Raw genomic sequence first — 17,500 nt, 5'->3', positions numbered from 1 at the left:
ACTCAACATTGAGCTCAGGTGCATCCTGTTTCCACTGATCATTCTTCAGATGTTTCTACAACTTGATTGGAGTCCACCTGGTAAATTCAGTTGATTGGACATGATTTGGAAAGACACACGCCGTCTATATAAGGTCCCACAGTTGACATGTCAGAGCACAAACCAAGACATGAAGTCCAAAGAATCATCTGTAGACCTCCGAGACAGGATTGTATCGAGGCTCAGATCTGGGGAAGGGTACAGAAACATGTCTGCAGCATTGAAGGTCCCAATGAGCACAGTGGCCTCCATCATCCGTAAATGGAAGAAGTTTGAACCACCAGGACTCTTCCTAGAGTCGGCCGCCCGGCCAAACTGAGCGATCGGGGGAGAAGGGCCTTAGTCAGGGAGGTGACCAAGAACCCGATGGTCACTCTGACAGAGCGCCAACGTTGCTGAAGAGAGGAGAACCTTCCAGAAGGACAACCATCTCTGAAGCACTCCACCCAGCAGGCCTGTATGGTAGAGTGGACGGACGGAAGACACTCCTCAGTAAAAGGCTCATGACAGCCCACCTGGAGTTTACCAAAAGGCACCTGAAGGACTGTCAGACCATGAGAAACTAAATTCTCTGGTCTGATGAAACAAAGATTGAACTCTTTGGCCTGAATGCCAAGCGTCATGTTTGGAGGAAACCAGGCACTGCTCATCACCTGGCCAATACCATCTCTACAGTGAAGCATGGTGGCGGCAGCATCATGCTGTGGGGATGTTTTTCAGCGGCAGGAACTGGGAGACTAGTCAGGATGGAGGGAAAGATGAATGCAGCAATGTACAGAGACATCCTTGATGAAAACCTTCTCCAGAGCGCTCTGGACCTCAGACTGGGGCGAAGGTTCATCTTCCAACAGGACAGCGACCCGAAGCACACAGCCAAGATAATAAAGGAGTGTCTTCGGGACAACTCTGTGAATGTCTTTGAGAGGCCCAGGCAGAGCCCAGACTTGAACCCGATTGAACATCTCTGGAGAGATCTGAAGATGTCTGAGCACCGACGCTCCCCATCCAACCTGATGGAGCTTCAGAGGTCCTGCAAAGAAGAACGGGAGAAACTGCCCACGAATAGGAGCCAAGCTTATAGCATCATACTCGAAAAGACTTGAGGCTGTAATTTCTGCCAAAGGTGCTTCAACAAAGTATTGAGCAAAGGCTGTGAATACTTATGTACGTTATATTTTTGTTCTTTATTTTTAATAGATTTGCAAAAATTTTCAACAAACTATTTTCACTTTGTCATTATGGGGTATTGTGTGTAGAATTTTGAGGGAAAAAAATGAATTTAATCCATTTTGGAATAAATCTGTAACATAACAAAATGTGGAAAAAGTGAAGCGCTGTGAATACTTTCTGGATGCACTGTATACAGTGAACCCTCGTTTATCGCGGGGGTTACGTTCCAAATAGAAACCGTGATAGGTGAAATCCGTGAAGTAGTAACCTTTTTTTTTTTTTACAATTATTATACAATGAAATACTCCATAATACATTGAAACCAAAGAACAAAACCTTTTTACAGGCCCAAGCATTTGTTTAACAAATAAAAGTACTGAATAAATGTTTTTTTTTTTTACAAATAACTACTGTACTGTAAAATAATAATTTTAATCATCAATACGAACTGAAGGCTTCAAATTGCTGAGATCGGCACCGCCCCACTGCGACCCGAGTCATTGGATTAGAACGGGAGAAAATGAAAAATGATTATGAAAACAAATACAAAGTACAGTAGGACAAATAGTGACTCGTGTATTTCACTGCTCTTCTGACTGAGCCGCTGCATCCTGACTCCGCTCTGCAGCGGTTCTTTCTTCTAAAGCCGGCGGTGCAGGTGTGGTTTTTCGAGAGAAGAACATAGTTATCGGTAGTTGTTGTCGCTCTTTTTTCTTCTGGGCAAAAAGATTCTTATAAACCGACATGCCACCATCGATTATTTTTAATTTGGCAAGCTGTTTTACGTACGTGTACATATTAAACCGCAACGTTATTGACAAACAGGTAGAGAAGAAGCGGAGAGACTGTTTAGCCAATCAGAATGCAGAACACAATGCACGATGCAAATCCGTGAAGCAGCGAGACCGTGAAAGGTGAACCGCGTTATAGCGAGGGTTCACTGTATATGGTAAAAGCACTTCCTGAAAGGTAGATAAAAAGAGCTGCATGCAGGAGAGAAAACACATTATTTTTTGAGACTTTGACTTCCACTGAAGCAAATAACTCCCGGGGAGTGGTTACATGCAAAGTTGAAAATACTCAACTTGTGCAGGTAACTTCTGGTGAACATTTGCTTCTAAACACACAGGAACCATTTAGATCAGAAGTCTCACTGAACTGAACCATCTGGGACAAATACACCATGTTGTATGTCTAAAATAATGTCCTAATGTTGGTACTGAAGACTTTGCAGCAAGGTGAGTCGGATGATCACCATCTAAATATTCTAGTTGTTCTTTAAACTTATTGATTAATGGTTTTATAATCATTTTATAATCGTATACAATATTGGTGTTATTTAGTCAAGCAGGTATTTGTGTCAGACAGAATATGTAGCGGTGCCACAGAGGAATATAATACGCCCCATGTGCCACATTGATCAAAATTAGCACCAGAGTTACACCTGCTTTAGTCAGCAGTGTTTCCAGTTCATCTGCAATGTTTTACACACCTGAAACTGGGAGACCAATCCGGTACGAAGAGCGGTGGCGAGCGACGCCTGTCATCGTGGGTGAGAAACGTGTGCGTTTTCAATGAGCAGAGACCCAAGTCATCGTGCACCAGCCAGCGAAGGCTGAAGAAAACCCACCTGGTTGGTCGCCTGGCTCGATGCTTTTTACGGTCCTGGACAGCGACCTTCTGCCCCTCAGAAATCAGCCCGGTGGGAACCCGACCCGGTTTCACTGCTCACCTCCATAGAGGAGCGTTGGCAGCGGTTCCCTCCGGCTGGCCGTACACCTTCACCAGGCGCTGAGCCTTTATTCTGCACTGAACGTTCAGCGTTTTTATTCCGGTCACAGAGTTGCGCTCGTCACCAGCTGTCCAATCAGTGAAGGAGGGGCGGGACAAACGTAGTTAGCCACCGACACTGGTCTCTGATTGGTCCGCCCTTCAGAGTGGCTGTGCAGCTGCTAATACGAGCCGAGTTAGCAGACACGTTGTAGGAAACATGAATGTCTATCCAAAGACCTGTCCAGGCTCTTTGCTTTATTGCCTCGAGTCTTCCGGAAGCATTTTAAGGGTCTCCGTTGCCGTGTCCACGGACCAGCGCTCGTACAAACGTACGTAACTGGAGTGCTGACTTTGATCAAGCGACAAAATTTGTTGCACTTACTCATGAGGGTTCTACCTTCCTTCTGCACGCAGTGGGATCAGTCTCAGACCTTCTTGATCTACCCTAGTGTAGATGATTTGTATGGGTTTGGAATATCTGTTGCTTTCCACACGTGTCTTTGTAGACACTGTCAAAGCTTTGGGGCCAATACTTACTGTCAAGGACCTTACACACCCAGGAAGATTTTTGTTTGTGCAATTAATGCATTTTTCAACATTAATATAATGCGGCAAAATGCACCTTCGGTTGGGTTTGTCACTGTAATGGGTGGGCACACTATCGGCTAGACTGATTTGTTAGCTTTACCTGCAGAGTTTGTACTGGACCTCATCTTTTATTTTTTTTGAAGTAGTTCAACACAGAAACTTTTGACAGCCGTACTCATCTTTGCACGTTCCTCCTTTTTGCACCGTGATATCTAATCTCTCAGTAAAGCTCCAGAGCCTGGTAGCAACATGTTCTTCTCATGGTGAATTACTGCCTCGGTCGCAGGTTTGTTTTGTTCATCATTAAGATTAGATTGAACTGTATTGTCATTGTGCTGTGTGCAGGTACAAAGCCAATGAAATACAGTTAGCATCTATCCAGAAGTGCAAAGACGGTGTTATTTACAGTTAAGTACATAATGAGTAATAGGATGATGTATATCTTTCCATATTTACAGTGATACACAAATATTATGTTCAGGTGAGTATTGACCACATACATGGAGAAAAGAAGTGGATATTTGCATTGTGAAAGGTAGATTGTATTGCAGTAGTAGCAACATATTTACAGTTGGTTGTACACAATGTTACTGATCAGGGAAGATTAAGTTGTTATTAATTATATTATTAATGTTTCGTTAAAGTGCTATAATGGTGCAGGATCAACAAAATGACTAGTGCTGCCAGCGTATTGGTTCAGCTATGTAAGAGGTGTTAATCAGGGTCAGGAATGAAGCTCTTCCTGAGCCTGTTGTTGAGAGACAGACTTCAGTATCTCCTGTGGGATGGAAGGAGGGGAAGAGTCCATGGTTGCAGTGGGAAGCCTCGTTGGTTTCTTCCTCCACAGCCCCTGTGATGGATGTTCTCCGTGGTGGTTAATTTAGTGCCAGGCATCCGTTGTGCTGTTTTCACCTCCTGCTGGAGTGCTTTACGGTCTGCTAGTTGCCATCCCATACCGACACGCAGTTTGAGAACCCTTTCAATGGTACCGTGATAAAAGTCCACCAATATCCTTGGGCAGATGTGAGCTTCCTTCAGGCTCTGCAGAAAGTAGGAGCTGTTGCACCTTTTTGACTAGAATAGAGGAGGCTAAAGACCAGGTCAGGTCAGAGATGTGGGTACCAGGGAACCTGAATCTGGAAAGGCGCTCCACTGCAGCACCGTTGACGTAGATGGTGGTGTGTCCATGGCTCACAGCCCACCTGAAGTTCACCATGATCTCTTCCGTCTTCTGGGTGTTTAGTGCCAGGATGTTACCAGAACGGCACACAGCCAGGTGTTGAACCTCATCCCTATAGGCTGTCTTATCATCGCCTTGTTAAGACCTATCACTGTGGTGTCATCGGAGAACCTTACTAAGGTGTTGGAGTCACAAACAGGAATGCAGTCATGAGTAAACGGGGAGTACTGAAGAGAGGTACCTCAGTGTGGTTGTGGAGTAGGAGAGGTTCTCTATCTCAACAGACTGAGGTCCTGTACAGTCCAGTCACAGAGGGATGTGCTAACACCAAGCTGACTTAGTTTAGAGATCACTGTGTTAAATGCTGACTGAGAATCGAAGAACAGCATTGTAAATGTAAATGGTCTGTACTTGCAGAGCTTTATCACCTTACAGTCACAAAGTGCTTTTACATGTTTTTTCCATTCACCCATACGTTCACACACTAATGAGACAGATCACCATGCAAGGTGCTGCCATCAGGAGAACATTCACACACCGACTTAGGGTTCAGTGTCTTGCTCAAGGACACTTAGGCATGTGGACAGGAGGAGCTGGGGATCGAACCACCAACCTTATAGTGTGCAACCCACTCTACCGTCTGTGGCATACGAGTTATGACTGTCCAAGTGGGTCAGTGCAGAGGGGAGGGCCGTGGACATGGCGTCCTCTGTTGACCATGTTGGCAAACAGCTTCAGGTCCAGTGTAGCAGGCAGACAGGATTTCAGAAGTGTAAGAAGCAACCTCTCAAAGTATTTGGTGATCATTTAGAGGTGAGTGCGACAGGCCAGAAGTCATTGAGGGCAGTGCATTATTTCGTCACTGGTCTTGAAGCTACTGGGGACAACTGATTGGACCCGGGACACATTAGAAATGTCCCTGAAGACCTCTGCCAGTCTCAAAGCACAAGGCCAGGTTTCCTGTCAGGGCCAGTTGTCTTCACTGCATTCATCTTACTCCGGATGGAGAGTGAGAGGAAGTTTGTTGGGTGGTAGGTCTGCTTTGAGGATCACCGCCTTATTCTCCCTGTCAAAGCGAGTAGAATCGGGGTCAGAGCAGTTCAAGTGCTCTTCCATACTTTGTTGGTTTCCATGTTTGGCCTGACAGCTTCCCCTCTCCCGGTAAATGGCAGCAGCAACAATGCAAGTGAACGAGCGTGGCAGGTAGAATAATAATATTCAGGTCCTCCAGAGCAGTGGGTATCAACAAGGACCGAGTCCATGCACCATGTTTTGTTTCCATAAATCCAGACTGCACCACCCCTGGTTTTACCCTGAAGACAGTGTGCCCGTCTAAATCCACCGTGGTATTTGGGACATCGCTGCTAAGCCATGTTTCTGTTTTAGAACATGAAACTGCAGTCCATGAGCCTTCTCTGTCTGAGGCTCCAGATCTTTAGTTCATCCAGCTTGTTCGCCAGAGACCGTACGTTGACGAGGAAGATGCCAGGTAGCACTGGCCGGTGTGGATTTAGTTTTTTCTCGCAGACCTCCACGCTTCCCGATCCTCTGTTCACGATCTTGTCGCCGACGCCTGACACTACTGGTCGGGGTGAATTGTCCACCGGTCAGCGTCCTTTCTAGCTCCGGTGGTCGTGTGTCCAAGTTGAATGGATGGTCCAAAACTCAGTTGCAGTCTGTAGTTCATGTCCAGAAGGGTCTGTAAGTGATATTTGCGTAGCCACATAAATAACATTATTATTATTATTATTATACTAAATCTGGTAAGAAACTGAGCCTCGTGATGTAGACCGGTGTGTCAAGGCCATATAATCAAAGACATGTTGTTCCATGGCCAAAGGAGTGTCTCAGGATTGCCCTGACGACTGATGAGCCACCCTATGTTGAAATAGCTGAATCAAAGCAGTATCATTTCAGTCACAGACTAAAAGGGGCTCGTATTACAGAAGTCTGATGTATGATAGTTCTGTTGTGGTAAATCACTGGATGAAGGGTTTTCTCCTTTGTCAGAACCTGCTGGTCAGATGGTGAGAGAAGTTGTTGACACTCCACTGTGGTGGTGTTAGAGGCTTCAAAACGTGTCCATTAGTTGTTGAGCCTGTCTGGAAGAGTCATCACTGTCATCTACCTGCTGCCTGGCCATGTAGGTGGTAATCTGGACACCTTGCCACATGCGTCTAGTGTCCTCTGTATCACAGAACTAGTCGGGCATTTGTCCCACACAGGCCCTTTCTGCTTCTCTGATCCCTCGACAGCCGAGGAAAGGTTTGCATCACGTTCCTTTAGCAGCGCGAGAACTTCTGCCGTCATCCATGGTTCTTTGTTGCCACGTGAGGTGAAGTGTGAACAACAGCGGCATCCTCTGTGCATTTGGCTGTGTAGCTCGTCACTGCCTCAGCATACTCCTCAATGTCTGTGGTGGTTGTCATCGCAGGAGGCGGCCGTCTTGACTATGTTAATGTGAGTGTGCAGGAAACAGTCCTGTAATGCAGAGGTTGCTCCTTCTGGCCAAACCCTGATGCATCTTTCTCAGCTCGGATCTGTTGAAGCCGTGGTCTGTAAGCTCGTGTCAACATTACAGATACGTGGTCAGAGTGGCCGGGCGCCATGGAAACAGACACCAGATTGGCTGGCGGTTTACAACAAGGAATTATTTAATTTGGCATGACGCGATGTCATTTCCTCCTGATGTATCGCCGTGTCCGGGATGTTGTCATGATACCGTGAATACGAACACACCGCAGTCCCTCATCTCCTGGCAGGTTTCTCTTAACATCTCTTAACGTCTTACAGTTTAGTTCAAACCTCATTTATATTCCTCACAAGCAGATTACTGCTGGTGAAGTTTAAAGATAAACGTTCCTGTCCTATCAGAGGGAACGTTGGCGCTCCTCCAGGCTGCATTAGCCCACCTCTATAGTTTCCATTGCAGTTGCACCACCAGTGTGCCGACCCAGTTTCTGTTATGACAATCTCAGTATAACTGTATATTACATGTAACTTCCTTCTAGTGGTTATCACATCCTGCATTATTAATTGGTTTCCCCTGTGAGTGCCTGGACTTCAGATGCAGTAGCGTTTTCCCCACATTAGGTTCAGGAGCTCGGCCTCGGCAGGGGGAGTCCAGTGGAGACAACAGCAGAGACAAAGGATCCATGTGACGTTGTGTGTTTGTTAGTGTCTGTATGCTTATGACATATTGAATGTGAAACTAGTCAGCTACTAACTTTCCTTTTATTTGTTTCCCAGACAAGAGAGGTGCTTAACTGAACGATTGCTCCATGCAATGCGATCTGGACGTCCCCCCATCCGAGGAGGGGCGATGCTCCAACACCGCTGCTGCTCTCGTGTCTCCACAGGACACCAGTGTCAGTCCTGCACCAATGATTCACCCTGCAAACGGAACACAAAGCAGCATAATAAGCCCTTCGTATCCGGCAGGGCTCCGAGAGGCTCACAGCCCAGCTCGGTGTCAGCAAGGACATGAACAATATCAACCATTTTTCCAGAGTTTTCCAGGACTCATCCACCAACGTCGGTCACAGACAAGTACAGCATACACTGGATTCCAGCAGCCAGCACCTGGTCGGCCATCTACTTTACAGAGCAGTCACCACCAAAAAAGAAGAAAGGTCAATGCTGACTTAAATCCAGCGGCACATGTTCCTGTACAACCCAGCAGTCGTCATGGAATACCGACTAACGAGGACTCTGCAAGACAATCTGCTTCCAACTGTGGACAACAAAGGGAATCAACCAAGCAGGGTTGCAGTAAACATTACCTGCAAGGGACAAGTCACAACAATAATACTGGACTTGGGCAGAGACCGTATTTAAGTAGCGCCTTTCCAGTCAGCAGCACGTCTACAGCACGTCAGGGAGACAGCCTTGGACGACAGACATGTCCTTCACAGGACCCGGGTCCTTCTGTGCCTAAAAGCAAACTGCACATATCTAAGCACCCACTGCTTAGTGCCTTACTGAAGGGATATCCTCCTGATCTCAAAGCCCTTAGTAGCACCTCATCTTCTCTGTCAAAGAAAACCTGTGCCAACACTGAATTCACGACTCATGACTCCAGTCATTTTCCAGAGAAAAGACACCGCAGGAGTCAGCAGGAGGAAAGTTTACGAGCTTCTCTAAGCTGCGAGCAGAGTAGAGCGCAAAACCTCGATCACCCTGAAGGAACTCATTCGGTCCCTTCTCAGCAGAAGGTCTCCTGCTCCTCTCTCAGCAAGCAGACATCCACACACAAAGCCATGGTGGTCCAGGAAGCCAGGCTCCCTACAAATGAAGAAATACTGGAGTTGATTGCAGGGAGGGTTGCATATTTTAGGTCAGGTTTCCTTGATAAGGGATGCTCTGATGACAGGTCCTCCGGGCTCCAGTCTGACTGCAACAAGCCAAAGTCCAGTGGTGCCTTTCTCCCCAAACCCTCTGTCAGCCGTGAGGTGAGTGAGCAGCGCACTACTGCGGCCGGGCCAGCACTCCAAGAGGACGGGTCGGAGGGCAGCACACCAAACGCTCGCTTATCTCCAGGTACACCAATGTCTGCTGTAGAAAAGTCCAAACATGTTGCCTTTGATTTGCCTGTACAGAAACACTGGGATGTAACAACGTCTACAAATGGTGAGTGTGAAGATAACACAGTAGTCAGTAGTAGTGATGAAGGTTTCCAGAGTAGGCGGTGTGATAGGTACTTACTGAAGGGAAGAACCACTCTTCATTATTCAGTAACAGCACTGAAGGAGCTGATTGCTAGTCTGCAGAATGTAGATACCATTTCAGAGATGGACAATCTTTCTGAACTCGTACTTCAACAATATTGGAGTGGGGGTGGAGATAACATGGATCTCTTTACATCCACAGAATATGCACAGATCATGCTGGAAGCTGCCGCCCTGTGCACACAGAATGAAGAGGACAGTCCTGTGGTTGTCAGGTCAGCAGTGTCTCCAATGACCTTGGAGAAGCCCCCCAGTCCAACGCTCAGCTGCAGCTCGGCACAAGAGCCCACGTCCCTTTGGTTAAATGCAGACAAGTATTTGGATGACAGGGACCGAGTGTCGGGTGTTTCTTACCCGACTCAGAAGGAGGAAGCAGATTTAAATTCACCCATGGTTAAAATTCAGAATGTCGAATCAGTCTCTACAAACCACCGTGTGAGGGAGGATTCGCTTCATGTGGGTTCACAGGCTCATTTAAGCACAACGCTTCCTGAGAACAAAGTGAGACAGATCACGCCCGCATCGGGAAGCGAGGATGAAAAAACCTTCTCTGTGACACTTTTAAAAGATCCACTATATGAAGACATTTCAGATACTGAAGACATGTCCCAGCTGGACACTGAGCACAAGGAACAAAGCTTTTCAGCAGCTTTTAAACACTCACTGTTTGAAGATATCAGTGATCAGGACAGTCCTGGGACTCGCAGGACTGAGGACATGTCCTCATCTGAACCCATCGTGAGGCAGCGTGGACAGGGTGGGGCCCAGATGAAGAGCACCTCGGATGAGGAAGTGACTCCAAAGACAGAACCAGTAAATCGTTGCTCCTGTCCATGTTTTCTTGAAACCTCAGCTGGTTTTGAACGTGTGTTGTGTCCTAAATGTGACAGTGACAGAATGGTGGGACGGCAGACAAACCACCCGCACTGTCCTTCCTCCGCTTGGAAAGATGAAGACGAGACGGATGATCAGCTGGATGATGACTGGCTGGTCATCCCTTTAGAAATGGCAGACCTTGAATTTGAACCTGCAGATGAAGACCCAGCTGTGGTTCTGCTTGATGATGGAGACGAAGTAAGACATTGCAGCGGTCCAGCTCTCTGTGTGCAACTCCGGCCAGCTCCAAACCCAGTTCCAGCCTCTGCTTTTCCTCAGATGGAGGACTTCGACACACTGGAAAGCTTCAAACAAGCCAAGGCTGGAAGAGGGAAAACTTTTAAGATCGTTTTAGAAATGAGCACAGCTGAAGGAGAACCACAGACACCTGAAAGCAGCACAGATGGCTTCGCTGAGCCCGAGGACGGCAGCGAAACCGACGACAGCTCCAATTACCCAAATGGTCCACAAAACAACAAGATGACGGCGTCCAGGCGGTGTTTCAAGAACCTGTCAGAACCCAGCACAGACACGGATGTCTCTAAGGATGAAGATGATGACACAACTGTGCAAAAATGTCAAAGCATCAGCAGACGAAAGAGTTCAGAAAAGGAAGATATTATAATCCTTGATTCTGACACTGAGGACGACAGTGACCACAACTGCTCAATTAATACAAAAAGAAGAAAGCGATCACGCTCTTCATACTCGGAGTACAGCACAGCTTCTCCACTGAGACGTTCCCCTGTGGACAGTCCGTCCCAAAGCAGCACACCTCCATCAGTACCACAGCAACAGTCCAAGTCTCATCGAGCAGGGATTCGTGATTCCTGCCTCGACCACACGGCACCGCTCGATACCCGGGACGAGTCCAGAGAGACGCTTTCAAATGACAGCAGTGTGATAGTCCTCGACACGTACACCGACTCTGACTGGACCCAAAACTACAATGAGCCAAAGGGAATAAGCCTGTCCTCTTCAAAGTCTGTGGGTAGTGGCCTTGTTCCATGTGTTCAACATAAGAGGAAAGCTGTAACTGTGGACAGAAAACACCAAACTGTTCAAGAAGCGCTCCAAGAACCTGGACGGGGTCCTGGAGACTCCTCTAAGCCAAAGCAGCGGTCCGATCTCAAACAGCCACAGTTTAAAGGGGGGCCGCTGGATGACCTGTCACACAGTACCAACAGTGGACCGCTCCCTGAAGCTAAAGGAGGCTCCAAACATGTCCAACTAAAAACCAACAGGGAACTAAAGACCTCAAAAACAACTGTTGTCCATGAGTCTGATGGTGGTGAGCAAAAACACCTGACCTTGAAGAAGAGGAGAATAATAATCTCCTCAGAGACTGAGGACCGTGACGATGCCTCTGATGATGCACTGAAGAATCTTTGTTCCAGTAGAAGGCCTCAAAAAACCCGCCGGTCTTCTGAGGACACACAGAAGCCGTCTGTGGAGAGTGTGGCCGACGGCAGCTCTGCGATTCCTCACTTTTTGGTTCAGACTTCTCAATCTAGTGAACACTTGAAACTTGTAAAAGAATGTCGAGTCCAGAGGCCCGGTGAAGATAAAACGCCAACGACCAGCAAAAAGGCCGCGCAGCATTCACACTTGGACAAACAAGGAAACGGTGTGTCCAAGCCAAAGCCTGCCTCTGATACAGGCCATGCAACGGCACCGTCTACCTCTAAGCACAGGTCATCTAGTCCCAGACCACAATCCAGACCCTCCAAACTGCAGCGCTCGCACTCTTACAGCTGCCCCTCCACAGCCACAGAGGGCCCGTCATCTCCGACAGCCAGGCAGCCGTCAACAAAGAAACGTCTGACCGATGCCTGGAAGGAGGACTTCTACCCCACCAGGAGGGACAGAAAGAGCAGCCTGGACGAGGACTCAAGAACCAAGAGCAACACTGACACACCGAGGGAAGCTAAGACTGGACCCAGGGAAGCTGGGTCTGGGACCAGGAGCAGGGAAGCTGGGACCGGGACCAGGGAAGCTGGGTCCGGGACCAGGACCAGTCAAGCCAGGTCTGGGACTGGGCCCGGGACCAGTCAACATAAAAAGAAACGCAGACGGCGGCACGTCTCTCAAGAGCCTGATACCCCCCTGATGAAGAAGAGCAAGACTGTTGCCATGCAGCTGTCGAGGGCCAGAAACCAGGAGACCTCAAGTAAACTAAGTGTGTTCTTTTGAATCTCTGAAATGTCTTGTAATCGTCCTAAATGCAATAAATCAGGGAAATGTTAATGTGTGTGAACCGCATTCTTCCTCAGCATTTCCTGTGGGCGAAGGTTACAAGTGGTAGCAGCCAGCAGGGCGTGGCCAAGCCCAGGTGACGCGCAACGTTCCTCCCGTCCAGAAGAACCCTCTGAGCCACGCTGAGCTCGGTACCAGCTGAGCAGGTCTGTTTCTCTGCAGGACTCCTGCAGGCAGGAGATGATGAAGCTCCAAAACAGCATTCCCTCTTTGATTTCCCAAAGTATTTGTGTGAAACACTGCGCCGTGTAAAACTTTATGTTCTGTATATGATGTACTGTGTATGATGTACGTTTGTGATGTTTCCATTGTTGAACATTTTAACGTCAACAGGACACAAATTGCTCTTTTACCTCAAAGTGTCTTAAAGTTCTGCAATAAGTTGTCCAACGTTTTGAAAACTGTTTATACTTGAAACTTTTCATATATTTTTTTATTTCCTTAAGATCACACTTTCTTTAAGGGCATGGTTGTATTTTTAAAACAGTCATGCCAATAAAGTGTTAAAAGGCTCCTCTGCTGTTTGACCTGTGTATACATGTGTAAACCACCAGAGGGAGCTGTTGTAATGTGTATTCCACTAAACTGTTTTGAACTGATGCACATCACAGGTGTCTGTCTGTTGTCACCTGACAGCTTTATTAACCCTTTCACTGCTGTTGCATGTTAATACGCAGCAGCAGGAAATGATGTCATCCATCTCACCACCTGTGAGTGCAGAAAAACAGACTTCCTGTTCAGATGACATTAGATGCCCTGTGATGTTTTAGTGGACGCTGAGCTCAACTCACTGCTTCTTTTTTAAAGGTCTCCAAAATGCATGTTTGACTGAACGGGACACCAACCTGCACACAGCAAAGGTCGGAGCGCTCCTCCGTGACCTTAACCTTCATAATGAACTCCTGGCAGGTACACCTGATCACAGGGAGCTGCTCCTCATGGTGTTCCTCCTGGAGGAGTTCCAGTTAAACCTCAGGACAACTTGACCTCCATATTTCCTCTCATGGGCACGTTCTCCAGGTCTCTTAGATTTCAGATTAAGGAATTAAGGAATACATCTAAAGACGAGTTTGTAGTGAGCCCCCCCTCCCCTCATTTCATCTTAAATTATAAAATAAAAGCCTCTTTAAATAAAGTGTAGACACATCATTTACTTTTCCAGGTGTTTGAAAACCATTGAAAGACGTTAATATGTCCATGTCCCCACCGGCCTTCACTGAGTTACATCTTTATGAAGGATTAATAATGTTTTAAAGTTAAACAATAGATCTGGTGTCGTCGTGGTGATGAAAGGAGAGCGAGGTGCATCTTCACCACGATGAGGACGGAGATGATGGACCAGGAAGCAAACCAATCATAAAAGACGGCCGCCGCCTGTCTTTCAGGGACGTCTGAGGAGAGCAGACAGGTGAAGCTCACCTGGATGAATGTCTTCATCACACCTGAGCTGGAGTCTGACAGACGTATGTGTCCAGGTGAAGATGGGGACGGACTGATGCTGTTGTCTCTGCAGGTTTCTGATGTTGACACTCAAACAGTTGTCATATTTTAAACGAGCCTTCTTATTTCATGATGTATTATTAATTATTAGATTCAGTCCAGACATCATCATCATCATCATCATCATTTATAGAACCCTTTTCACGACAGTCAAAGAGGCTTTAAATGTTCAAATCATCAGTGTTTCACAGACCGCATGTTAATTATAGAACAAACTGCTAATGAGCACATGATGATTGGATTGGAGTCCTCGCGCAGCACCACCTGTCGCCGCTGTGACGTCAGCGCAGCGACGACAGGTGCGTCTGTTGATAAATGAATTGCCGCATGTGACCCTCGTTTTGATGACGTAATACCGACAGAGCCGCTGGTCGCCTGCAGCCCGGACCGACGGCTACATTTGAATTTCCCGCGCTCCCGGTCGGCTCCCCCCCTCCTCCTCCCTCCCCTCCTCCCCCCTCCCCCTTGCTCCCTCCCCTCCTCCTTCTCCCCTTGCTCCTCCCCCTCCTCCTCCTCCTCCTCCCCCCCTCCCCTCCTCCCCCCTCCCGCCGCCTATACTGGCAGTAGTGAGTCGGGAAGCTTCACCGACTGTCCCCTGCTAGCTGGAGCCGCTTTCCGAAGCCGCTCCGGTTCTAAAGCGGAGGTTCTGTCTCCAGAGAAGAAGCAGGAGAGCTGTTCTTTTTACATTTGGCCCAGTTCGGCCCGGTTCTGTCCCCCCTGGAGATGTTTCCCTTGGAGAACTAGCAGCGGACTACGCCGCGCACCGTAGCCGGGATGAGTGTGAGCTCCGCGGGGTCCGGTGCGGCGCCCTGCCGCTTCGCTCACTACTTTGTTATCTGTGGAATAGACACGGAAACCGGACTGGAACCGGACGAGTTAGCAGGTACGTGGTCTCCGTGAAGTCTTTAGGTGTTCTCACACACAAGAAGCCCGGTAGTCCTCCGGCTGTGGTTCTGTTGACCGGACCGGTCCTCCGGAACCGGAGCAGCCACATAACACGAACCTCAACACGAGACCTGAACGCAGCAGCCTTTGTGTGTGTGTGTGTGTGTGTCTGTGTGTGTGTGTGTGTGTGTCTCTGTGTGTGTGTGTGTGTGTATGTGTGTGTGTGTGTGTGTGTGTGTGTGTGTGTGTGTGTGTGTGTGTGTGTGTGTGTGTGTGTGTGTGTGTGTGTGTCTGTGTGTGTGTGTGTGTCTGTGTGTGTGTGTGTGTGTCTGTGTGTGTGTCTGTATGTGTGTGTGTGTGTGTGTGTGTGTGTGTGTGTGTGTGTGTGTGTGTGTGTGTGTGTGTGTGTGTGTGTGTGTGTGTGTGTGTGTGTGTGTGTGTGTGTGTGTGTGTGTGTGTGTGTGTGTGTGTGTGTGTGTATGTGTGTGTCTGTGTGTGTGTGTGTGTGTGTGTGTGTGTGTGTGTGTGTGTGTGTGTGTGTGTGTGTGTGTGTGTGTGTGTGTGTGTGTGTGTGTGTCTGTGTGTGTGTGTGTGTGTGTGTGTGTGTCTGTGTGTGTGTGTGTGTGTGTGTGTGTCTGTGTGTGTGTGTGTGTGTGTGTGTGTGTGTGTGTGTGTGTGTGTGTGTGTGTGTGTGTGTGTGTGTGTCTCTCTCTCTGTTGTGATACTACCTGCTGCAGTCTCTGAGGTTGTTGTTGTTGTTGTTTGTTGTTTGTAGCAGGGATACAAACAGCCCCCTGCAGACAGAACACCTCTCTCACCTGGAGCACAGTCTGTAGGTGAAGGTGATGAAGGTGGTGGATCTTCTTCCTCGTCCTCAGAAGAGAACTGTGGTATCAGACATGATGGAGCTCAGTCAGCTGACAGGTCACCTGATCAGTCCCTCAGTTTGTGGTCATATGAGGACGCAGTCAGAGGTTTGGACATGTCATACCTGCTGCTCAAGTAACTGAGTGTCTGGGTCAAAGGTCAGCGATGATGATGGCACATTTTGGTGTGATGAAGCTTCTGATATTGGTGCTACTCGGTGTTGTTGCTATGGTTACTGGGTGTTAGACTGGACAGAGAGTATTTGTATCTGTTACCAGGCTGTGATGGAGCTGACTGATTAGTTCCTGTTATTTTTCCTGATGACTGGTTTTGTCCTGAACCAGGGGACTCAAAACAACTTCATCTTCTGTTCATTATTTGACTTTTGTACTGACTGATGTCAATCACTGTCAGAACACAGTTAGCATGTGATGGTGTCATCATGGCTACCACGTGGAGGCGGGCTGCTGCTGTGGTCCATGTAGTGACGCTGCCTCCTGATTGGTTTATAGAGTTCATGCGAAACATATTCTTATAGATTCAATTAAATTTTATTTATAAAGTGCCAAATCACAACATAGGTTATTTCATGGCACTTAACACATTAAAGTCTTTACAGCAAGAATACTTACAATATTATACAGAGAAACCAACAATTCATCAATTCAAGAATTCATCAATTCATCAATTCAACAATTCAACAATTCATCAATTCATCAATTCAACAATTCATCAATTCAACAATTCATCAATTCAACAATTCATCAATTCAACAATTCATCAATTCATCAATTCAACAATTCATCGATTCAACAATTCAACAATTCATCAATTCAACAATTCATCAATTCAACAATTCAACAATTCATCAATTCATCAATTCAACAATTCATCAATTCAACAATTCAACAATTCATCAATTTAACAATTCAACAATTCAACAATTCATCAATTCAACAATTCAACAATTCATCAATTCAACAATTCATCAATTCAACAATTCAACAATTCATCAATTCATCAATTCAACAATTCATCAATTCAACAATTCATCAATTCAACAATTCAACAATTCATCAATTCAACAATTCATCAATTCAACAATTCATCAATTTAACAATTCAACAATTCGTCAATTCAACAATTCATCAATTCGTCAATTCAACAATTCGTCAATTCAACAATTCATCAATTCAACAATTCAATAATTCCCACATAAGCTAGGAAGGAAAAAACTCCTCTTTAAAGGAAAAAAACCTCCAACAGAGGGAAGAAAAACTCCCTTTAACAGGAAGAAACCTCCAACAGAACCGTCAGAGGTGGAGAACATCTGTTTACAGAACCAGACTCAGAGGTGGGCGGAGCATCTGTTAAAAGAACCAGGGTCAGAGGTGGGCGGAGCATCTGTTAACAGAACCAGACTCAGAGGTGGGCGGAGCATCTGCCTCAACCGGTTGGGGTGAGAGGAGAGCAGAGAGAGAAAAGGACAGCATAGAGATAGAAGAGAAGAACTGTTGGTGGAGACGACAATCACAGAGCAGAGACATGCAGCTCCATGACGGGACATCTGGAAAAGAAAGAACAGAAACTACACGAGTGAAGGAACTGAATGGAGACAACAGACAATAAGAAGAAACTA

General features: G+C 46.9%; 1 protein-coding gene across 3 annotated transcripts in view; it reads left to right on the top strand.

Annotated features, from left to right (window-relative positions):
• LOC138636290 (uro-adherence factor A-like) overlaps positions 1 to 12,750 on the top strand; it is a 15,592-nt gene extending 2,842 nt beyond the window's left edge. The window contains exons 1-3 of one of the 3 annotated variants that reach the window (XM_069724235.1): positions 4,186 to 9,289; positions 9,620 to 12,532; positions 12,627 to 12,750. In XM_069724235.1, the coding sequence (XP_069580336.1) occupies positions 8,032 to 9,289; positions 9,620 to 12,532; positions 12,627 to 12,658 (4,203 nt within the window). In that variant the 5' untranslated portion in view covers positions 4,186 to 8,031 and the 3' untranslated portion in view covers positions 12,659 to 12,750. Of the gene's footprint in view, positions 1 to 4,185; positions 12,533 to 12,626 lie in introns of those variants that run through there. The other 2 variants (XM_069724234.1, XM_069724233.1) reach the window with 2 other exon arrangements.
• The last annotated feature ends 4,750 nt before the right edge of the window (positions 12,751 to 17,500 follow it).

This window comes from Brachyistius frenatus, unplaced genomic scaffold, assembly GCF_029030835.1.
Source record: "Brachyistius frenatus isolate BFR_SWC_R1_liver_20210118 unplaced genomic scaffold, ASM2903083v1 Contig_366, whole genome shotgun sequence".
NCBI lineage: Eukaryota > Metazoa > Chordata > Actinopteri > Embiotocidae > Brachyistius > Brachyistius frenatus.
This window is presented reverse-complemented; position numbering and strand designations above follow the sequence as displayed.